Here is a 24620-nt window from a genome sequence, read left to right as displayed (position 1 = left end):
AGATGTGTACACACCTGGGAGCTGTCTTCTCTAGTTTTTGCTCCTCACCTCCAGTGTGGTGTCTGGCAGGTGATTTAGCCCTGCTGGGCCCTGAATCCTCTGTACAAAACCAAGTAAAATATATGATGTGTCCATCTGTCCTCCCTCCCCTCCACTCTTTCTTTTGCTCTCCTCCCCTTCTACCTCTCTCCCTTTCAGTTTTTCATTCTTCAAGGCAATTTATGTGTACATGCATTCCTTGAGTAACTGCTGAGCGCTCTAATGCGTGAGGTGCAGGACTTGCCTGGAGCACACAGATCAGAGGGGCAGCAGATACTGGCATGACTCATTGAGTCCCTCCTCAGAGCCATGTACACAGGGGTGGCAGAGCTGGGAGCTCAAGCGGAGTTTAGCTTTGGCCACTAGCACAGGCTTCTCAAGTCCATACAAGCCTTCGGTACTGGAGACACAGTGCTGAGAACCCAGGACAGGCCCCACAGCCTCTAGAAGTGCTTAAGCAGCAGGCTCAGCATGTAACCAGGAGGACACCCTGGGGGACGTGTTCCTGCTGGCACAGAGCAGGTTGGCATGAATAGGGCACTCCCCAAACAGAACAGCTACAGGCTACTGACGAACCGTAGCCCTAATAGGATGCCATATGGGCCGGTCATGAAAGACTGAGCAAGTAACGTTTTCCTAGGTAGGAATATTATTTATGTCTGCAGTTGATTAAAAGAACTCACGCCAGGGAAAGGCCCACAAGCATACATACAAAATCACACAATTGAATAAGATAGCAGCAGCTTCCTGCCTAGAAACAAAAGCAGCAGCTCTGGCCAAGAAATGTCATTTTTTTTTTCTCACTCTTACTGTTCCTAGCTCTAGCATATGACTGGACTTGTGCATGTGGAAAAGTCACTATATCCATTTTGGGATATGTTTAAGAATGTGCCCTCTAATGTATCCACATAACTGGTACATGTGTGTGCATGTGATGGCTTGTGGAAGTGAGGGTGAGGTTGGGTCTTGTATGCTCTCCACTTTATTTTTCCACACATGGTCTATTACTGAACCTGGAGTTTGACATTTCAGCTAGAATGGCTGGCCAGCAAACTCTGGGGATCTGTTTCTCTCTGTTTCCTCAGCACTTGAGTTCCAGCTATGTGACTCGGTGCCTAGCATTGTATGTAGGTTCTGGGGGTTGGAACTCAGGCCTTCAGGCTTCTGCAGCAACCACTTTCCTGATTGAACCGTCTCAACTCTAACACCCACACCTCTAGAGAGGTGACCCTTTGGATGCTGCTGTGTGTGACCCCCCTCTCGGGGCACAGAGTGCTTCCCTCTCTCCTTTCACTTTTCCCATGTCCCAGAGTCCTCTGCCAGGACTTGTCCCCAGGGCACAGTGGGAAGAATCTCTCATGGCTCTGGAGTCTTTGGGTCTCCACCCTTACATCTGTTCCCAGAGCCAGCACTGTGTGCTTACCAGTTCACCTTCTGCCTGATGTAGAGTCTTCCCAAATCAAGAACTTTGACTCCAACCACTGTGTAACCTCCAGATTGACTTTAAACTACCAACAGACACTTCCTGGCTGCCTTTCTACACTGTATCTGTTCCTTACCCGTTCTCTGCTCAAGGTGAAGCCATCACTTTCCTCCTAACCCCTGGTGCTGCCTTTAGATCCTCATCCTGGTGACATCACCACTATCCACTCAGGCATCCACAGACAGGAGACCCCTTGGACCTCACACCCATCTCTAGCCAAGCCGTCGGTCCCTCCTTCCCACAGTCTCATCACTTCCCATTTTCTCCTTAGGATGGGGGCCCCTTGGCCCAGAAGTCCTGAACATGGAGGCACATGTTCACATCAGTGACTTCCGGATTCACTGTGCTGACTCACTATAAGCTGTGCACACACAAAGCATCACTGTATTGGAAGACATTCCGGAGAATTTATTATAAATCTTTCTTTCGGGATGCTGTGTCGGTTTAATGCCCTGAGCAGAGCAGAGAAGACAGTGCCATCTTTTGGGGGCTCCCAGATCCTGCCATGCCTCAGGCTTTTATGTGAACTCATTCTCTCTCCTCTGAGCCTCCCCTCTTTCACCGGCCTAGTTAACTGTCTCTCATCTTTAAGACTTGTTTCTCACCAGGCAGTGGTGGCACACACCTTTAATCCCAGCGCCCAGGAGGCAGAGGCAGAGGCAGGTGGATCTCTGTGAGTTCAAGGCCAGCCTGGTTTTCAGAGCGAGTTCCAGGACAGCCTGGGCTGTTACACAGAGAAGCCCTATCTTGAAAAACAAGACAAGACAAGACAAAGCAAAACAGACTTGTTCCGCCTACTCATGTCCTGAATTCTCCTGCCCAAGAGCACCTCCTCTGTGTCCCTTAGGAGCCATGCCATACATTTTCTGGTCAAGCATATCATAACTATATTCATTTTATAGCTCAGTAGACAGTAAGTAACCAACAGGCAGACAGTATGTTCCACTCATTTCTGTCATCCTACCGCTGGGCCGGCACACAGTGGGTCTCAGTGGGAAAATGTTCATGGCTGACACAACTGTCAAACAATGAATTTCTGGCCATGTGGCCTGGGGTGCAGCAGTGGTCCCTGCCTCCAGGTTAGTAAAGCCTTCCGTCAGCTCTGAGGGCAAATGATGGCAAAGCCCTTCAGCTCACGTGGAGACCACAAGATCAGAAAGAGCTGACTGCAAAGTGGGTATCGATCCAAGATTCCCCTCAGACCTTTGATTTTTTACTCCCGCCATCTATCACCCAGTGGGAGCGCCAGAGCTTTGCTCATAATTCGGGAGCCCTTGGACAGCAGTTTTGTCAGTGTGGGTATTGGAGGCTGCTTCTTTGCCTCTCTTGCAAACCCATTAGAACCTCCAGGGCCTGCTCACACCCAGACATGACTCAATCTCCTCCCAGGAGCTGCTGGTGGAGCTGAGCCCCATGGACTCACCCTCCATCAAAGGGGTTCTCGCCAGGGATGATGTGCGTGCTGTCCCTGCCCACGAGGAACTTGATGCGGTCGTAGAAGGAGATCAGGTTCTGCTGTGATACAGGGGCCTGCGTCTCTTGAATGATGTCCAGAGGGTCAGGGGAGCCGAGGCACAGCGGGTTGACATGACAGAGGGGCTGGAGGCAGCAGTCAGGGTCCATGCAGTCTACCAAACCATCTGCAGGGGTGACAGAGCACGGAGTTTATACAGCAATGTTCAATCAGCCATGTTAGCCTATCTTGCCTTCACTGGCAAACTTCAAATGCAGACATAAGCCAAGTTTTTTTTTTTCTGAGCACAAGAAGATCCAGGTACTTCAGCTACTTCTGGCCCCAGCCTCTCGGTCTAATAGGTGATACATATTAACTAAGTAAGCCTAAGGTGCATGCATCCTTTTTCCTCTTCTAAAGCAATAGCAGGAAGAGTTGATGGGAAAGCTCAGAGGACAGAGAACGCACAGCCATCAGAGATGCTAAGCAAAATGCTGGTGTTTGGGGGGAGCAGCGAGGGATGAGGCTGCAGTGTTGGTTGGAGTAGCTGTGCTGGACTGTTTAGTTCATGTTTGCAAGCTGGAATTTTGCCCTCAGGCAATAGGTGCCCCTACAGGCTTAAAGTAGAAGGTGACTTCATTTGAGGCACACTGTTAACTCTCAGACCAGATAGGAAGCGTGGTGGTGCTGAGGAACAACAGATGAGAAGTAAAGCAGCGTAGGTAAGAGCGGCCCACTGATGGAGAATGGCCAGTAGATGCTTTTGAGAGACTTAGTGGATAACATCTGAGACCTGGGGACCACCTGGCTCTGGGCAGAAGAAAGGATGGTAAGGCCCTGTAACTGTAGCATCTCCACCAGCTGTGGGATCATGTGGCTCCAGGCACAGCCCTCAGCCCTTCAGAGGCCCAGCTCTGCCTTCTGTGAGCTGTCATTTGTAGGGAGTTCTTTTACCACATAGATGGATAGCTTCAGAACCCCCAAACTATGACAGCTTGTCTAACTTTCCAAAAATGCAAAGAAAGAGATTATCCCAGGTTACAAACTGGCTTTACTATTGCAAGGTACTTTTTATAGTCCCCAAATAACAGTTTAGGATGGGTAACAAACCTAGAGATCAGAAGACAGTGACCACAATGTGGGCTAAGAAAAATCCAGAGTCACATCTGTATATGTTAGAGGCAGAGATGACACATGAACTGCCTGGGTTCAAATCCCGGCTTGACTACTTATGAGCTGTGTGACACTGGAAGACTTTCCTGCCACCCTGGTCACAGATATGCTTTGGTCATCTCTGCTGTGCCCTTAGCACTTAGTAGACATGTTTAAAACATGACTGTTACATGAATAACAACAACAACAACAACAAGCCCAATAAACAATCAATGACTGAAGCAAGAGATACCGTGAGATGCTAGTCTGTAAAAGTCAGAAGATAGTATCTTCAATCAACCATATTCAGCAGTATGATATGATGGTGGGATCATGGGGCATGGAGACTGAAGTTCATTTCTCAGCACTGTCTGTAAGACTGACCCCAGACAACTTGCCAAGTTCAATCTCTCGGAATCCTGTGTCCTCACCAATAACGTGGGAGCAATGCTGGCACACTCATCTCACTCCCGTTTCCCTAGGGTTTATGGTGTAGAGTCTGCACCATAGGGCATGGCATCCATAGGACAGCATGCACACTGGCTAGCCTCAGGCCCACCCTTCTATGATGGTTCATGGCAGAGTCAACAGTGCTTCAGTCAAATGGCCAAGCCTCTTGGTTTCCCATGCCCCTTAAGTAAATTAGGGACAATCATCCCTGGTAACATTCCCTTTTTTGTCATTGTAGTTTTTTTCCACTTTTTTTTCTCCCATTTTCTGTATAGTACCCAAGAGCCTGTGGCCTCCTGGATGGTAGCACAGCCACAGAGTCTGGATTCCAGAGCTAGATAGCTGAGGATCAGATGTTGGATGACCTTGGAGAAGTCACTTAAACTATCTGGTCCCAGAGTCCTACATCTTTCTCTCTTTTTAAAATTACTACATTTTCTTCAGGTGTGTGTGTGTGTGTGTGTGTGTGTGTGTGTGTGTGTGTGTGTACAAAAGCATGTACATAGTGCTCCGTAGAGCACTACATCCCCAAATCCAACAGTGCTGGGTACACAGTAGGTACTAATACAGGGTAGTTTCCCCTTGACCTTAAACTTACAGAACCACCCTGTGTCCCTCACCCCAGTATTATTTTAGGTGGTATCCTTAGCTAGTCTTCTAGCTTTCAGGTCCCCCCACTGCTAGCAAAGCACCCACCCTCTCCTGCCACCAGCAGGTTTCATCACACGTTTTTCCGTTGCCCCCCATCAGACGTTGCTTAAACACACAGTTACAGCCCAAGAAGAGGGTTATTTGCATTCTGCTATTGACGTTGGCATGACAGTTTCAGTGGCCGCATCCATAACTCTGCAGAGATGCTCCATTATTCAATCCCAGCGAGCAGGGACGTTGACCATTAAATCAGCCAGCACAATTGAAGGGCCGTGAAAAGTCATGGCTAATTTGAAATTTTATTAGCTCTTGCCTGCTCTTGTTTACCACCAAAGTAGTCCCTGGAAGCCAGTCTTTTACCTCTTTATAAACACTCTTCTTGGTGGCACCTGGGAGGGACTGTTTCCTGTCAGGGAAGGCAGTCTACTCTCCAGCCCTGAGGAAGGTGCCCCAGGAATAAGGGTGGTTCTCATCGATAACTGTATTAGGTCGATGAGGGTGACAAATGGCAGTGATGTCAGGCCCTGAATACTTTATAAGGACTAATGGCCTTAGCTGCCACCCATCCTGGGAGGTAGCCCTGTCATCACTGTTAATTCAGAGAGGGAACCACAACTCAGGAGTGGTAAAGTTGACAGCTGTGGAGGTAGTTTGTAAAGAAGTTGAGGGGGGATTTGAACTCAGTTCTTTCTGACCTATGGAATGCTCTTTGAGTCATCCTGGAGAGACTCATGAGAACAGTTTTTTAAGTGGAGAACAGGAACCGTGGAATCCTATGGAAACAATGCCCTTCCATGCCATGCTTAGCACTTAAGACAATTTCTCTCTAGTCAGATGGCCACACCCCATCCCCACGTGAGTTGTGTGACCCTGTACAAGTTTCTTGATGTCTCCAGCCTCAGTTTCCTTAGCAACACATAACAACAGACAAAAAAAGATGCTCCATTATTTAGACTCAGAAATCTGTCCGCATCGCCTGTAGAGGCTCCCTTTGGTATCTGTGACAATGGAACAGATTGTCTAGAGAAGTTGTAGCCTGACTGTCTCCAAGCCCGGGAGACAGCATGCATGCTCTACAGTGAACCTTATGCCATACCTTAGGCATTTTATTTAGGATTGTGTCTTGCATGAGTTCTGGAAAATTCTCTTATAAATGGGGAATGCTCCTCTATTTCTTCAGGATACTAATAAAGGTTAAAAGGGCGTCTCCCGTTGCATGCCTTTCAAGCTCTGCATTTCTTCCTTTTCATTTGTGCCTCATTCTGATCGATGTCCTTAGACTTCCATTCCACTTCCCTTCATCTGTGTCTGGTCTGCTATTTAATCTGTCCCCTGGGTCGTTAGTTTGAATGACCATACTTTAAGATTTGTAGATGGTCTCTTGGGGACTTTTCAAAATCTGCCTGCTTTTTTTCCCCCCTGATAGTATCTTGTTCCCCCCTGATAGTATCTTGTTCCATTCTTATGGTTTTATACATCAGTTTATCTCTGTAGTGGTATAAAAGATTATTTATGGTATAGTCTCTTTTGGATCACATTCTTGAGAGTGGTAATCCTCCTGTATGCTATAGTTGTTAATCCCAGCCTTTAGTCAGCCACTTCCCACTGGGAAGGATTCTCACTGGGGATCTCACATGGTTGGTTAACTCTCTAGCATGATTTTTGATGACTTCTGCCTGCCATGCCAGAGTACCACTCATGCAGGATTGCTTTTTGGGTGGATTTTTCTTTTAGCTTGGCATTAGTATTCTGGTATTCAAGATTATGTCAGGACCTTTATGCTGTGAGCGCTGTCTCTCAAAGATGTCTCTTTCTGTACTCTAGCTCCATGCCGCCCACTCTGCTATGGCAGGCACATGTTTCAGAGCTCGCCTTTGAGGGTTCCAGTTCTCTGTGTGGTGTCAGCAGCAATGCCTCACCGTGAGCGTGCCCTGTCACGATGGGTGTGTCATGGCTTCTGTGCCTGCTGCTCTGGCTTTCTGTTTCATTTTATTTCTGAGTTCCAGGGCTCCTGCTCTCCCTTTCTCCTTCGCTGAATTTCAAAGGTAAATTGTTGTGTCTTATGGTCAATAGGGTGCTATGATGACCTACTTGGGCATTTTGCTGGAAATAGCTGTCCCAGCAAAAGCTCTGAGATTTTTGCTTCCATCTGTTAAATGAATCACCATGAAACCTACTTCACAGAGATGCTGTGAGAATCAGAGAGGGAGGTGCTGAGAAGCTCCTATGTAAGGACCTAGCCAAGGACACTTGTGGCTTCTGACAGGTACTTTCTTTCAGTGAGCATTCTGGCAACCAGCTTCCATTTGATCAAGCCCTGGTCTCTACTTCCGCACACATTCCAGGTAGGGTTCTGGGTACAGTGTGACCTCAGAGGACTGAACTGGACCAGCCCTAGTAACAGATGTAAATTAAGGCACTGAAGCTCTCAGGGCCCTTTCAAACTAGTGTCTATAGAAAGGAGATACCACAAAAACCACACTCCCACCAGAAACTTGGGGACTGCAGAACTGCCCACTGTGTGCATGGTGGGTTAGTGATTGATGCCAGGCTAGAAATTCTGCTTTCCTTCACCTCCTTATGCTGATGCTTCCTCCTCATGCACTTGACAAATATTTGCTGAGCAGTAAATGTGGGCAACTCTCCCATTATCATATTTAAATGAGACTCATATTTTGAAATGAATGGAATTCACAAACTTCACTCTCAAAGCTGCATTATATAAGCCCCGCATTTGTGCATAGCCTTTGTTTTCAAAAGTAGCATACAGCAGCCTGTAACACTGTGCATGTCTGCTCCACAGTGTGTGTGTGTGTGTGTGTGTGTGTGTGTGTGTGTGTATGCGCACGTGTATGTGCATGTGAGTGTATGTATATATGTGTGTATGTATGTATATGCATGTATGTGCATGAGGTTGTGCTTTTGTATGTATATGTATGTGTATGTATGTGTGTACATGCATGTGTGTGTATGCATGTGTGTCTGTGTGTGCTCTTTAACAATTCAGCTTTCTTAGGCATCAATGATGACTTTTTAGAAGATGTGTATGATAAGGAGAAGTGCTTTGGACAAAAAAGTGAATTCTGGGGAAGAAACAACCAAGCTACAATTGGGGATTACCTCTGGTTTGGAAATATTTATATTTTCTGGGCACCTCATGGATCATTTACCTGTACATTTCAAATGTGATTTATAAATTGTCTATGTTTCATATATTTGATATTTTCATTTACAGGTCCTCATTTGATCACAGAAGGAAAAGCCAGTCAAACAGAAATATCCTCAATGTCCTTCAAATTTTCAGTGAAATTCTCCTGACTTAGGACTTAACTTTTGGGAAAGAATATTTTTTTTTCTCTCCAGAAACTTCCTTTTTCTTTGATCTTCTGAAACCTCACACTCTTCTATGGTGATAGTGTGTGGATAAATGGAAGAAAATGGGAAAACTACCTTTTGGGCTCCTGGAGGGTAGAGGGTCGTGGTGGTACCACATCCAGGAGTGACCGCAGATGGAGAGTGGAGGGCAAAGCAAAGGGAAGAGAGAGGTGTGGCTAAAAGAAAGGCAGATGAGGAGTGGGCAAGGCCAGGGTCTCTGGGACAGTACATTAAACTTTCTGAAGGGGATCATGTACTCCTGACCCTTGAACCTGAGACTCGGGTATTCAAATGATGTGCACACTTCCACCTGTGGGCCCGTGCCACGTCATCTCCCATTGTCTTCAGTGTCTGGGAGGTATCAAATGCTCCACAGAACTGGGAGAAGAGAGGCATTGAGGCCGGAAGCTGTCACTTTAGCCATGGATGTCATAGAAGTGAGCAGCAATGTGCTCACGAAAGCTCATGGTTGGAGGCTCTCCAGCTTCTTGGGACTGTCCAGAGGACAGTGGTTTTAAAGGAGGAAGTTAGCCAGCAAAGGCTTGGTGTCTTCCCCACGCAGTGTCTACACCTGGAGCTTTACAGTCAGGTGCTGTGGTGTGGAAAAGTGTAAAGTCCTCTGCAGGTTGCGTGCCTCTTCTTTGGGAACATTTCCTAAGGACCTGATTAAAATAGCTTCCCCTTTGCTATGTGACCCCAACAGCTGCTGTCTCTGAATGGTCACTTGATAATAAGTCTCTTTCTCTCCTGCCAGCATCCCCCTTAGTAAAAATGAAGGAAGCAGCCTGCCTGATAGTCACCTCCCAGGATTCACATGCCATTGGCTGTCTTCACCAGGGCTGGCCAGTTGTGAGTTCTACTAAGAGTGATGGCTGAGCTAATTTTTTCATCTTTACAAATGAGGGTATATTGGTTTGGGGTTGAGAAGGAGTGATTTCTCCTGAGTACTCAGTCAGTGAAGTGGCGGAGCTGAGAATTCAGTCCCCCATCTTTCTCCACACACAGATGTTAGTTATTTCCACAGTCTACATCTCTTTACATCAATGCTTGGGGTATTCTGGTTCCCCTCACTCCTGTTCCACTGAGACAGGAGCTGACTTGCTTATTTCTGCACCTCAAATGCATAGTACAGCACCTGACCCATGCAAGCAAGCATCACGCTCACTGTGTAAAAGAACAAACGCATAAATGGTTATGTGAGGCTCCCATATGTAACGGATGAACCGTTTGGCCAGGCCCCCATCGAGGGTGGGAACCGTGACAGAAACTGTACAGGAAGAGCTCAGCCCTCTCATTGAGAAGAAGGGAAGCTCAGGAGGTGGTCGAGATCCCCCAGAGTGAGGACCCACCTCAGCCCAGGGTGGGATGTATCTTAGAAGTGCAGACTAGGATTGCTAAGAATAAGCAGTTTCACTGTGGCTGTTCTAGGTTTCCTTAAACTGGTGGTTATGACAGCCTCTCTGCCTGCTTGCATTGGCCAACCTCATCTTGCCGATGTCTGCAGTCTGGCCATAGAACTGTCTTACAGCAAGCTGTGAGCAGCCCTGGGGGAGGCCCTGGGGAGGGAGGCAAGGGTACGCCTCCCCTTTCTGTACACATCCCAGAGAAGTTTTTGTCATTTGCTATAATGAATTCTGTGCCTTCTTTCAAAAGGGCTTGTGAAATCTTTATCTGTTCCTTGGAACACAAGATTTTTAAAGGTCAATTTCTCTCTTGTCTCTTATCACGAGAAACGTGGGTTAGAGATAGTCTGGAGGGTGACCAGATTCTAGGGCTTTGTGTGAGCCCTCATTCCTCAGTGGGAGAGGGAGAAGGAAGGATGGAGAGCTTTGTTTGCAGTTTTCTTGAAATTTCTCCTGGGCTGCATCTGTCTGTTGGGGTACTGCCAGCCACAATTGTCTTTCATGGGGCCAAGAGCATCGGAAGACCTTGAAACCGCTTCGAGAAGCTTTATCAAAAAGGAGCTGGCTGTTTAGATTCCAGGAGAGTTTTTATTCTGGCATCTTCTTTACAGACACAGCTCCTGTCTAGTCTAGCTCTCCTGCTGATCCACTGTGTGAGGCTGGGTAACTTATGTCAACTCTCTAAGACTCTGTGTCCTTGTATGTAAATGTGTCTGCCTACACGTTTGATGGGGGAGCCTTGAAAATGAGGCATATGTGGACTTTTTACTCTATGAATATGTACTTGTTTGGAATCGATGTTTTTTTAAGACCAAGTCTTAATCGGTGACCCATGTTGGCCTTGGGCTTGCGAATTTCTGGCCTCTGTCCCCTAAGTGTTAATATTATTGGTGTGAATCAACATACCCAGTTTGGAATATGGATTTTAAGAAAGAAAATTTAAAAAAATAATCAAAATCCACCAATGTATATAAAATATACTATACCTTTGTGTGAAAGGGTAGTATAAAACTTCACAGGGAGCAAAATTCCAATGAAAGATAATTATATATCAACATATATTTTATGGTAAACATGATGCTCTGTGATTTCAGGAAGAAAGGATTGGGTAGAGAGCTGACATTTGCAAATGTTGAATTGAGTAGCTCACCCGAGGCCACACAATCAGCACGAGGGACCCAGAATCTGGATCTGGGGGATGTGATTTTCCTCTTTGTGTTATAGTGCCTCATCATAGGCACTTTAAAGCCATAACCTGTAGTTTTTACCGTGGCCCTGCCTTGGAGGCACCCTGAGGTAACAGACACCCAGCACAGGTGGAAAACAGTTTCATCATCTCTAAAGCAGGCACGGGAATTGTGTGGATGGTCGCTGTGTGTCATGTGAGAAGATGTGTGTGATTGCGTTTCATGAAGGGATTCACATAGGATAAGAGAGAAGAACACAGTCATCATCAGCAACTGAGACACACAGAGGAGCTGGTGCTGAGTGAGCGTCAGAGCTCCAGTGCTTGCCTCTCTGGATCCTCTCAGCACCCAGTGCCTTGGGGTGAAATCTGAGGCATTTGAGATGCACTGAGAAACCCCACAGAGGCTCCAGAGACCAGCAGCTCCCTAGTCACATTCAGGATGCTTTCTGGTTTTCAGTTCAGACAACAAACAACCATACGTGAAAACAAAACAAACCAATAAACCTGCTCCCAACTCAACCATATTGTGTAACTTTTTTTTTTTTGTCTCACAGATTAAAAACAGTGCAATAGCATTCTTAATGAACCTTGCAATTCAACTTGAATTTGAAAAAGATTGCTTTAAGTCTAGAAAGTTGGGGAGATAAAAAGAGGAAGGAGGGGTTTTGAGGTAGCTGAAAGGGCCTTGGTGGTTGACACAGTAGCCGGTCTGAGGTCTGGGTATAGGGAAGGTACTAATGCAGTCAGGCCTCAACCACACTGATCCTAGTCAGTGGTGTGACCTGGACAGAACAGCAGCTCATAAACCTTTGTGTCCTTCTCTAGGGAGATGGTGAGGGACATCAATACCACTTTCTTCATTGTGTCACCAGTGAGGACAAGCCATCAAAGGATACTGGAGTTCTCCCATGCTCTAGAAGGCTCTTTTTCAAAGGCCTAGGTAGACTCCCCACATTTCAAGGAGGCAGAGAGTCTCTGGGAGAAGGCAGAGCGCTCTAGATGCACAAGGCTACACACAGGAGCTCATGCTGGATCCTGGAGTCTCAGTCTGGGCCAAGCTACTGGTTTTTTGTGTGACTATGAGATACACGGGGTCACATCTTTCTCTGGTTTCCTGTTTCCTTGTCTACACCAGGCATGAGGGGAGAAGGAAGGAGATGGAGTTCCTTCTAGCCCTGTTACCCAACATTAAGCTCTGCTAATCTCTCCTCCAAGCCCCTTCAACCACTCAGTGGGCCTCCTGCACTATCCCTCTCCATCCTGAATTGCTTTCCAGCATTCTGCTGCATCCCCTGCCTTGGCTGACATGAAGGTGCTTATTTCATTCTGCTCCCATTAGATGTAGTCATTTGGATGACATTTTCTTCCAAATGACTGTGAGCTTCCTGAGGGAGACTGGGCCATGATCACTGGTCCTTAGATCCCCTCAGAAAAGAGTGTGGTGCCTTGTCAATTGCAAGAGATAAGAGCATGTATGCTCCATGAAAGGAAAATAGTGCAGTGCTAAATATGGCCCATGTGTGTACTCCCACACAGTGGAATAGTGCAGTGCTAAAAATGGCCCATGTGTGTACTCCCACACAGTGGAATAGTGCAGTGCTAAACATGGCCCATGTGTGTGTGTGCTCCCACACAGTGGAATAGTGCAATGCTAAACATGGCCCATGTGTGTGTGTGTGTTCCCACACAGTGGAATAGTGCAGCGTTAAACATGGCCCATGTGTGTCCTCCCACACAGTGGAATAGTGCAGTGCTAAACATGGCCCATGTGTGTGTGTGCTCCCACACAGTGGAATAGTGCAGTGCTAAACATGGCCCATGTGTGTGTGTGCTCCCACACAGTGGAATAGTGCAGCGTTAAACATGGCCCATGTGTGTGCTCCCACACAGTGGAGTAATGCAGTGTTAAACATGGCCCATGTGTGTGCTCCCGCACAGTGGAATAGTGCAGTGCTAAACATGGCCTCTGTGTGTGCTCCCACACAGTGGAGTAATGCAGTGTTAAACATGGCCCATGTGTGTGCTCCCACACAGTGGCTCTACTTTTCCTTCTACAAACTGTCTATGCTTGGGCAAGGCCAAGAGATAAAAAGGCAGTGAGGATAAGATTTGCCCCTCCTGAACCTGTAGTTTATTTCATTCATGCCACCTTACAAATTAGGGGCCCTCTGGGGTTCCTCTGGACTCCCCCAATGGACAGAAAGCCCACTGAACTTAGCGTCTACCCAAGTGAGGTGTCCTCACTTCACAGTTGAGAACCAAATGTCAAAGACCTGCCCTCCTTGGAGCGTTGTATTTCCAGTCATGATGATCTATGGGAGGTCTTCCTGGGGAAGCTGTGCCTCAGTTCCCTCTGAGGCGTTTGACAGTATCAGCTGAGTGGCTGGACACCCTTCTGCAAGAGCAGGAATCCACACTATCACGGTTACCTCCCTTTCCTCTCTCTCTCTAGACCTTTCACTTTGCAAGGGCAGAGACTCTCAGATTTATTTCTGAAGCTCTGGGATCCAGAGCCTGACGCAGTGCAGATGCTCAGTGAACATTTGTGGAGCAAATGAACGAACCCACAGCACAGCTTTGTACGGTGTTGCCGCAAAGTACGTACAAACTCATTTTCCTCTATAATATGCTTCAAGAAATGTATGAGGTATGTTCTCTCACAGTTGGGGATTTTCTGGTTGTTCTTTTTTGCTTTTTGCTGGCTCATTGCTCAGAGCAGCTGGAGAAGGCTCCATTTCCCTAGGGTCTGGATCATTTCCTATAACACAGGCTTTGGGGCTACTGTGGGCCCAGGTCCTCTGTGAACACTGATTATTTCAGTATTGGCTGTCTCTGAAGCATGGCTACCAGGGTGTATACACTAGTGCTGCATTTTATGGGGCAGAGTGAACAAACCCTTATCTGTAGCCTGCTCTTGTGTGTTGGGGGTGGGTAGGGGAGCACTATATGTTCTCTGAATATCACAAAGACACTTAGTTCCTCGGCTGCCCAGATGTTCCACATCTGTGTGAAAGCTTGGGCCAAGACCCTGGACCTGGGGAAGGGAATGTTTTCCCTGTGTGGCTTCTCTCCTTTTTCCTACTTTTCCATGGATGTTAGTGTTTATCACTGGCCTTGCAGCCATACAGGCAAAATGCAGTGGGATGCTGAGGGTATCGTATAGACAACAGAGGCTGATCTCTTTCCTACAGATGGAGTCTGATTATTCTTTCTCTTACCTGAAGACAAGGCTGCTCATTATCCTTCTTCACTTTGCCCTGCCCTTTTCTATGTGATCTCTTGAGAACATAACGCCCCTTCCCTCACATAAAACTCCTTCCTGCTCTAGCATCACCTTCCTGATAAATGTTTTCCCATTCCCATAACTAACACATAATTCTGCAACCACACTTAGCACAATCCATAAAACTCAACCTTCCTCTGAGTTTCTGGAGGATGAAAAGGACTCAAGCATCTCTTTCCTTGGTATAAGACATGGCCCCCCAAAAGAGACTCTGCATGTTTGGGAAACTGAATGATGGATGCGCTCTCCAAGTTTCAGCTAGACTAAGGGACACATTAACACTGTAGGAGTTCAGGAGGACACACCTTTGCTCAGAGATCAAGGCCTAACCCCACGGGCACCTTGTTTATAGTTTCTCTCATAGTTTGAGCCTAGGGTTGTCTGCATGACTGCTTTCTGGATCTGGGCAGTGGAAAGAATAACTGCAGGGCAGTCCAGACAAACATCAATGCTCTAAAGCAGCTCTTCTAGGATTCCAGAGCCAAAGCAGCCAAATGAGTCAGCGTGACCGCAATAGTACACACTTGGCCTTTGGGGCCTTAAGTGGCTTGAGATTATAGGAACACTGTAGGTAGGAAATTTCCAAAAGGTAGGATGCCAAGTTTCTAGTTCACCAATTTCTAACATTCTGCAGAACATGAGGAAGTCTCTGGGTTTAAATCAAAGAGAGTTGCTGAAGTGTGTCAGCTGCCAGCATTAGAAAGAAAAGCTTTCTTTGTTTTCATATCTGTCTTTTTATTTTTCCAGTAGCTCTCTGAGGTTGGTAGAAGCAGATTCTTCTAGGTGGGAATGTGGAGTATATTATGGAGTATATTATGCAAGTTTACACACTACAGAAATAGAAGCTAATTTTCTGACCAATATAAAGACTTGAATAACCTTTATGGGCAAACTGCCTCATTTTATAATTGGAGAGAGTAAGGCACAGAGACACCTGTACCTTGCCTATGGAAGCCCCAGGTGGGGTTAAGGCCAGAGTTCGAATCAACAGGGGTTTCCACCCTGAGTTAATATTTCATAAGACTAACCCCTCTTCTCTTGGGTTTTGGCTGTCCGACACTTGAAAAAAATGAAGAGCAAAGCCAGCTATTATTACAAGCCTTATAGGGATGAGAGGGTGTGAGGGAGAGTGTCCCTTGGTGTTCCAGAGAAAGGTCACCTCCAGAAGCAGAGGAGAGACCTTGATCAAAGTGAGTGAACCCCCTCCTCCTCAGGAGAAGCATCCTTCGTGGCTTCTGGGGTACAGAAGAGGGTTGCTTCTTCAAGCCCTGGCCAGTAACCCTTCCACCCTGGGGCTAACCGAGGATGCTTCTCTATGCCTTCTCTCCATTAGCCAATACATGCCAATTAATTTCATTGACATTCACTTATTTTAATGAATCAAAATGCAATAACCAGCAATAGCACTCATTCCTTAGGCCACCCGCACAGTCTTCTGTGTCCTGAAGGCCCCTCACTGTGGATTGGGATGTTGGTGCCTTGCTAACCCAGTAATGGCCACACTTTTCACTCTGTCTCCTACCCCTGGACCTGCCCAGGGCCCACAGATGCCAGATCCCTACCTCCATCGTTGTCTTTGCTATCTCCACAGGCCGTTTCCATGGATGTGTCACAGCCAGCTCCTCTCCAGCCCAGCTGGCAGACGCAGTGCCATCCATTCAGGTCCAGGGTGCATCTGCCATTTCCATTGCACAAGCCAGGACAGCCCTCTGCAAGACAAAGCGGAGAGTCAAGGGCTGGTGTGTAGTGGATAGCCATCCCAGCATTGGCCTGGAAGTTCCAACCCCCATTGAGGCTTCGGTAATGGTCATGCCCACAAGGCAGGGCGGAGGAGGAAGCAGAAGACCAAGGATCGGGAGGAGGTCGCTCCTTTGGTTCCCGGACCCTGGACGCTGGAGGTAGACCGAGCCGAGTTCTCCAGAGAACACCGCCGGACTGCGCTATACCTTTGCCAGACCCTGCAACCTACCCCTTCATTTGTAAGTTACCCCACAAAATAAACCTCCCTTTTAACTACGTGGAGTGGCCTTAATAATTTCACCAATACTGGTGCCCAAGAGCAACTGCTACCTCTGCACTCATGCTCTGCTGCCTGCCTGAGTGATGCTTTCACATCTGCCAGTCTCAACAGCTGTGTGTGTGTGTGTGGGGGGGCAGATACCACGGAGAAGCTTCACTTTACAGAGAAGGCAGCAAGGACTCAGAGAAGTCAGGAGACTTACTGAGGGTATGGTCAGAAGCAGTAGAGACAGGTCTGGAACCCACAGCATCGCCACCTCCCCCTTTTCACAAATGATCAGGATTCGAAGCTGCAGCCAGTGGATTAAGCCTGCCTGAGCCTGCAACTAGGTCAACTTTAGAGGATCTTAGGCTTTTCATTTATTGGGTCTCATTTTCTCCTAGACAACAGTCTTTGCTTTGAGAAAGAGGGCTTGGACCTTTCTATTACCATTGTGTTTATACTCTAATGAAAAGGGCTCAGGAGACTGTCACAACATAGACAAACTCCTGCCAGTCTCAAGTACACAGGAAGATCTAAGCAGTGGCTAGCTGTGCCGCTATGTACCTGTCCATCAGTCACTTGTTAAGCATCTTATCTGGGCTAGCTACAGGCACAGAGATGAATGATACCTAGTTGTATTGTTGAGAAGCAGGCATCCTACCAAAGGATAACCAAGTGCCTAGATGGAGGCTGTGGCTGACCTAACTGAAAAGAATAGGACAATATTTAGCCCCTATTCCTTCTGCTCTGATGCTATGATAAGGTGGGGACTTTTTGGTACTAGTCAAGTAGACTTACAGGCTTTTGATTGCTACCTTAGGCCTGCAGAGGTTGTGGCTCAGAAGGTTAAAAACCTGAGCAAGAATAATGACCTGAGTTTGAGCCTAGGAACCTAGGGTGAAAAGAGAAAACTGAGTCCTAGAAGTTGTCCTCTGACCTCCATACCTGTGTCACATTACGTACAAGTCCTGTGTGTTTAAGAAAATGCTAGGTTTCATAGCTCCTATTAGCTCCTATTATTTCATGTGAATACTTTTCACGTCTCTTGAGTCCTTATTTCTGTAGCAGCTAACCCTCTTCTCTGAGTGGCTGTCAACTCAAACTATGCCATCCACAGCTTCTTTCCTTCCCCTGCTCCAGCCTCCAGGGAAGGTATGGGTTTTATTGTTCTACAGTGATGAGCAGCAAACACCTATAAGTTTGGCTGTAAACTAAACATTCTGCCATGAAAACAGGGAAAATGAACCTATCACCATTTGAAGGGTTGTTTTCATTTTCTTTTTTCTTTTTGAGACAGTGTCACATGTAGCCCACACTGACTTCACACTTGCTATGCAGTTGGGTTGACCTTGAACTTCTGATCTTCCTGATTCTGCTTCTCAAATGCTGGGGTTACAGGTGTGCACCACCATGTCTGGCATATGTGGGGTGGGTGGTGATTAAGGCTCATGCTTCATGAATACTAGGTGAGCACTCTATCAGCTGATCTACCCATATCTGTGGCTCATTATTTTTAAAAGGGACAACAAAGGTGATGTGGCCATCTAGTGCCAGACCTGGCACACATGGAGCAGCTGATTAATTAGAACCTGAGACTAGTGTTTCAAGGACTTTTACAAATACATATTAAATATCATCAAGGGGTTTTGATAGTTGACTCTTATTCCAACAAAACCCAAATGTTCATTTCCACTTGAGATGAGCAATGTGGATGCCAACCAGTCAATACAGTCACTGTCTCTTCCATTCACAGGAACACTCACTGGTTGCATGTGTTCTTAGAATCCAGTGGAGATCACACAGAAAGTGTAGTAGTAAACACAGAGCATGTGTGGGAGGCTGCCAGCATGGCTATCCTCAAAACTGATCAGGAAGGAAGCTGTCTAACTGGGTGCCGGGAGCAGTGGGTGACATGCAGGTGACTGTTCTGTGTTCTGACTAAGTCACCACATAGAGTGACCTCAGCAAGCAGAGCTTCTCCTGTCTTTCAATTAGTCTCACTTAAATTTTTGTCCCTCTAGCCAGGGACTGCTTTTAATTAATCCACTTATACTGGGGTTAACCTTAGAGGAAGAAGGTGAAAGCTTTAAAAATATTAAGAGATTCTTTTATTTTGCTGTAAGATACAGCATCTCATAAGATGCAGAAAGGACCCTTTATTTGTGTGCACAAGCTCAGGAGCCACACAAAAGCCAGCTCTATGGCTCTAAGGCTGGGGGATTCAGCCATGTTATTAAATTTTTTGAACCCTAATCTTAATTATAAAAAAGGGGCATCAGGAAGGCTCAACATGATAAGGAATCTGTTATAATCATCGGGTTCTGCCATTGTAGTGCCAAAGCAGGCATACACTCTCTGTGAGTCATGAGCATAATATGTTCCAATAAAACTTTATTTATAAAAATTTGTAGAGGTAGACTTGGTCTATGGGCTATATAATTCTTGTAGCTGCCTCAGGACAGCAAAGACAATGATAGCTGCCATGTACTCAGGGCCTACCATAGCTGGTCACTGGGCTAGGTACTTTGCATAGATCATTCCTCAAAGGGGTGACTTTTGGGGGCTGGAGAGATGGCTCAGTGTGTAAAACACTTGCTGTGCAGGGGTGAGGTCCTGAGTTTGGATCCTTAGAACCCACAGAACCAGACACAGTCATCTCATTGTGTCTTCTTAGATATGAGAGGTTGAGGCAAGAGACTCCCCAGAGGCTCAAGGGACAGCTAGAATGGGGCATGCAGTGGTGAACAAGAGACTGTCCAAACAAGGTCTGAGGTTATCCTCTGGCCTTTGCACGCATGCTGCGGATTGCATGCACCCACATTCACACACAAAGCCTGGCTGTGTGTGTGAGAACACACACGTTTTAAAAAAATAGTCTTCCAGATTTTCAGAGAAGTTCCAATTTCACACCATTTGTCCCAAGTTTTTAACTGAAAAACAAAATATGATTTGTAGTTATGGGGACTCTGAAGCTTGGCAAACTTAAACTCAGATCTTAACAAGGTCATTGGACTTTCTGTTTGTGAGAAGATCATCCAATTAACTCTGAACTTCAGTTTTCAAATCCGTAGATATGAAAGAGGTGCTGAAAAGATTAAATGCCATGGTATATGCCAGTTACTCACCCAGTAAGCATGGGAGCTGGCAGTTCAGCACCACCAAGGGGCAGTTAGCATAATGAGCCATCAATATTAGACCAGTTTTAACACTGTGTAACTTGATTAAGAACCACACTCACTGGAAAGTAACCCTTCGCTACTCCAAACTGTGCCATCCTTTAGATCTCATAAATATTAATTTCTATGAAGTGAAGAGGCACCCTAGTGACATGCTCATGGGGTCACCATGCCATGCAATTGGCATTGGTATAGCATGGGCAGTGTCATGAGTCCCAGGCAATCCTATTGTCGCCTCACACTTCCATATAGGCTGTCCTTCTGGTGACAATTACTCTGGGTATCGATTAATTTCGCAATTAATTTAGTGGTCTTCCCCACTCTGTTAGAATGCAGCCTCCAGGAGGGCAATGAGGGGGCTTCATCTAGTGCCTTCACACAGCAGGCACTCACCAAGCACTTGCTGAAATGAATGGTACTTCTGGAAAAGTACTCAGAGAAGAAGGTCAGAACATCAGAGTCCATCAATCAATTCAGAACTTCAACACATTTTATGCATCACCTACTGGGTGCCAGGCTCTGTGTTAACTGATGGGTAGAGGGAGATACCTTCTGCCTGCGTTTTCTAGTCTGTGTTTCTACACTTCTCTGTGTCCCTGGAAGGCTCTCAATTTAAATTTATTTATTTATTTTTTGAAAAGACTTTATTATGTATCCCAGGTTGGTCTTGAACTTGTGATTCCTCTCCTAACTCAGGCTTCAAAGGGTTGGGATAACAAGTTTGTGCCACCCACATCTACTAGGGCTTAAGATCTTAACCAGTCATTCTCATAGGGAACTCTGTGAGGGACTGGTGGTAAGGAGTCTTTAGGGAGCTTCAGGGGCTGGATGTGGGGCTCAGTTGGCAGACTCCTCGCCTTGCATGTATGAGCCGCTGAGTTTGGTCCCCCAGTACCATATGTATAATCTGGGGGTAGTGGCGCATGCCTGTAATTCTGGTTTGTGGGAGGTGGAGGCAGGAGGATCAGGACACCAAGTCATCTTTAGCTCTACAGAGCTCCAGGCCAACCTGGGCTAATGACCCTGACTCAAACAGCAACAGTTAACAATGACAACAACCACCAGAAACAACGGAGCCTCTGTTGTCAAGTTCGGAAAACACTCAGCTCTTGTCTTAGTCACACTAAATGGTGATAGTCTGATTAAAGAAAATGCCTTGTTTATTTTCAGAGCATTTCCCATCTTGGCCTTGGAACTCTTCTTTCCCATATATTGCTATAATAATCTCTTTTGCGGCACCCATCTTGGGTTCTTGTGGATTCCTCTGGTTGCCTATTGTACACACTCAGTGTATCTCAGAGGCACCCAGGGGAGGGAAGCTCTTAATATGGGACCACAGGGACACTTTATCCCCTGTCAGTTTCTTCAGATGAACCAAGTTCCACCCTGAGGACCTGCGCAGTCTGTTTGGTCTCAGAGGGGCCTCGGAGTACTTGTGAGTGGAAGAGGTTCACTTTTATTCTCTATTGCTTCTGGTGCCCATCACACCCCCATTAGCCAGCAGGAGGAAGCCTCCTCGTGGGGGTGACTTGCTGACTTTTTAAAAGCAATATGCCTATCCTTCCCCATGGCAGAAGCTCATTAATTCCACAACCCCTGAAACTCATCAATAATTCAGAGCCTGAGTGACATTAACAATCCCCTATGGAAGGACTCACGCCAGGCATTTGCTGGAGCCAAAATAATGTAGTTTTAAGATTTAGAGAAGGGCTAAGCTTTTCAAAAGAAATGATGCCCTTTAAATGACAAGGGACCACTTCATCTCAATACCCCCCTTGCAGCTGGCCAGCATCAGGTATGGCCAGGAGCCTTGCAGAATCTTGCAGAGTACTAAGTAGCTATACGGCGTGGCCTCCCACCTACCAAAGGCACGTCTCCTGCCCGTGTTTTGTCCTCTCGCACGTTTTCATCTCTGAATTCACCTCCCTGCACAAGATCAGCATCTTTTCTCACCTAGATGACAGCACTGGTGTAATTGACCTTCTAGTTCCTAACATTTTCCCAAACTCCTTTTCACAAAATGGCTGAATGGGAGCCTTCTAAATCCCGAATGTCTGCTGCCCCGCTTTGAAGGAACCTTTAGTAGCTCCCTTAAGCCTCACGTCAACCAAATGCCACCATCCACAAGCCCTCTGCCTAATTTGGTGAGGTCTCCAAACTAGCACCATCACAACCCTTAGCACCCTTGTTGGATTTATTTGCTTTCGAGTCTTCTCTGAGGGACTGTGGACACTCTGTGAAGAGAGCCATTTCTACTGTGTAGCATCTACATTGCCTGGCAGGCTAGGAGGCCAGGCAAGTGAATACTACTTGCGTACTCTCTACCAACGCAATTGGAAAGAGAACAGAAGTGGGCTTTTCTTTGAACTACAAAATACCCGCTCTGCTCTGACAAGTCTCAAGCAGGCTGTGCAGATCACGCAGGCTTTGAGAGTCAGTGCCCATCACACTAGAACACTAGCCAGATGGGATTTGCTTCATATCCAGATTTTGCTAAGAAGCATTTGTCTTTTTACACAAGTTCTGATTCACTGACCTCAGCCAGACAAAGGTCTAATGGGGAAATTTTCTGAACTGAAGATCAGAGCAGGTGGCTGAGAAAGGATGGAAACTACTTCCCAGGAGGACACAGTTGGCATATGTGATTTGGATGTGAAATATTGGGAATTATGAGACATTCTTGGAGACTTATGGTGACAGAACGTAGAATATTGGAAGCCTGGATTTGATGAGAAAGTCCAAAGCTTTGGCTTCACCCCTTCCCAGAAACATAACCTGGGTGAGGCCTGAAACTCCCGAAATGCCCTCAAATTCGGCTTCCTTTTTCAACCAAATGGGCAGCATTAAATCTGTTTTCTTTGAAAAAAAAAAAATTAACAGGACTCAAGACTCATGGGTGCAAAGAATTTCACACAGTAGGGAGCAGTTCACTGAATAATGATTCCATTATGAATTTGGTCGTCACTCTGATGGTGATGACGTATTGAATGCTTGTCCCAGGAGAACACTGAGATACATCTATTTCCTGTTGGTACGATTTTGTTCTCAGCAAAGGCCAGTGTATTAAAGTCAATGAACCTTGCTTCCTACCCGTCTGGTTAGGTCCTAGTAATACATTTGTTGCATTGGCCAGGCTGGGCCAGCTGCAAAGCATTTAGTCTGTTATTGGTCCCTGTTGTTAAAATGTGAACTGTCCCCCATACACTCATACTTGAACATATGTTTCCCAGCTGTTTGGAAGGTGGTGGGACCTTTTGAAGGTGGAATTTCATTGGAGGAAAGTGGATCACTGGTGGTGGACTTTGAGGTTTTTGGAGTTTGGCTGTATTTCCTGTCTTTTCTCTACTTTCTGACTGCTGATGTCATGGAGCTGTCAGCCTCATGTTCCTGATGCCACTTTTCCCACCGTGATGGACAGTATCCCCTCAAACAGAAGCTGAAATAAACTCATTCTCCCTTAGATGGCTTCTCCTCAGGTATTTGGTCATAGCAACAATAAAAGAAGTAATATAGTTCCCCAAATGTTTCCTTAAGTTTTTAAAAAAGTTGCTGTTCTCTCTTACAGAAAGCCAATTTACCCTTTTCTATTAGAATTTTGGATTTTAACCTAGCTCTCAGAGTCCTTCAAGTCAAGAGAGAGAATAAGAATCTGATGAAAACATAGTGTAGTTTAAATCTACTCATTGACATCCCCACCCATGGACTAGTGCTTGGTAACCACTTCATGTCATCCTGGAGCTGACCTCGTGAGGCAGACCCACCACCATGGTCAGTTTACAGACAAATATGCAATAGTGAAGTAACCTACCCCAAGGTCACCCTGGCAATCAAGCGTGAGAGCTGGGATTCAAGGTCCGACCACAGAATATATGCCGCTAACCAACGAACTCATGTATTGTGCCAGGTATTACCTTTAGACCCAAGGATTAAAAGCTACGACATGATGTTTCTCCATAGGAAGTGCTGGATCTTTCTACAGTTTCAATCTGAGCCTTATTCTTACAGCTATGGAGAATTAGACATTACCTAAATGAATATTTCATATATTACAAATCACTTTGCCATTAGGGGATACTCTTCAAAGAACAAACTTACCAAAGCCGGGCCTTCTCTGTAAAGGAAAACAGATAGCGAGCAATAGACCACCCACTCCCCAAGGCTGCAGTCTCCTTCTTGTTTCCAGAGCCTGGCATGTGGACCTAGCACACAGTGGGTGCTCCACATGTGGCTGTTGGATGAAGGAACACAACAGTAATGGAATGCAGTCCGAAATACTGTTTTTTCTTGCTCTTGAGCCTCTTCCTTTTTTCAGGCCACCCAGGCTGGTTCCCAGTATCTGAGTTCTGATGGGCCAGAGGCCGTAAGGAATGGATGGGGTGACATGAGATGGGGTGGAGGGGGTGAGAGGTGTGGGGGTGGGGTGCAGGGGTGATGGAAGGATAACAACACAATGGTAATGTCACAGACAGATCTGAGTGACTTGGGCAAAGAACAACATTCTAGGTCTATTAACCACTCGGTGACCCCAAACCCACCCTCATTAAGTAATGGATACTGTGACAAAGCTGGGGATGTGGCAGCATATAGACACTGTCATGCTAATGGTGTGTACATACATTTTTATACGCACATTCCTTTTATGCTCACACACAAACACAGACACAAAGACAATAGGAAAATAGAGGAAGACCATACCTTTAACTACCCTATCCAGATAGTGAGCTTGGGAGATAAAAGACAGGACATTTAAGGTAGGACCAAGGAAGAGCAATACTGCCTGCCATGTAACCATGCCAAGTGTTAGGAGACACTAAGGGAGGGTGGGGAGTCAGGGTGGTGCCCAATGTTTGGGACAGGCCTCTGCCATGGTGTGAAAAAAAAAAAAGACAAAACAACCCAAGACAAAAAATGACATGGGACAGAAGGAAGGAGAGCAAGCACGTCTCCCATGGAGAGCCAAGGGG

General features: G+C 46.3%; 1 protein-coding gene across 5 annotated transcripts in view; it reads right to left on the bottom strand.

The window, feature by feature from the left end:
* Nucleotides 1-24620, bottom strand: part of Tenm4 (teneurin transmembrane protein 4) — a 761032-nt gene that overhangs the window by 82317 nt on the left and 654095 nt on the right. For 4 of the 5 annotated variants that reach the window (XM_036186680.1, XM_036186679.1, XM_036186681.1 and 1 more), the window contains 3 exons: nucleotides 24352-24378; nucleotides 16041-16187; nucleotides 2946-3162 (listed from right to left, as the gene is read on the bottom strand). In XM_036186680.1, coding sequence (XP_036042573.1) covers nucleotides 2946-3162; nucleotides 16041-16187; nucleotides 24352-24378 — 391 coding nt within the window. The remainder of the gene's footprint in view (nucleotides 1-2945; nucleotides 3163-16040; nucleotides 16188-24351; nucleotides 24379-24620) is intronic. The other variant, XM_036186682.1, reaches the window with a different exon arrangement.

The sequence above is a fragment of the Onychomys torridus genome, chromosome 1 (genome assembly GCF_903995425.1).
Source record: "Onychomys torridus chromosome 1, mOncTor1.1, whole genome shotgun sequence".
NCBI classification, from domain to species: domain Eukaryota; kingdom Metazoa; phylum Chordata; class Mammalia; order Rodentia; family Cricetidae; genus Onychomys; species Onychomys torridus.
This window is presented reverse-complemented; position numbering and strand designations above follow the sequence as displayed.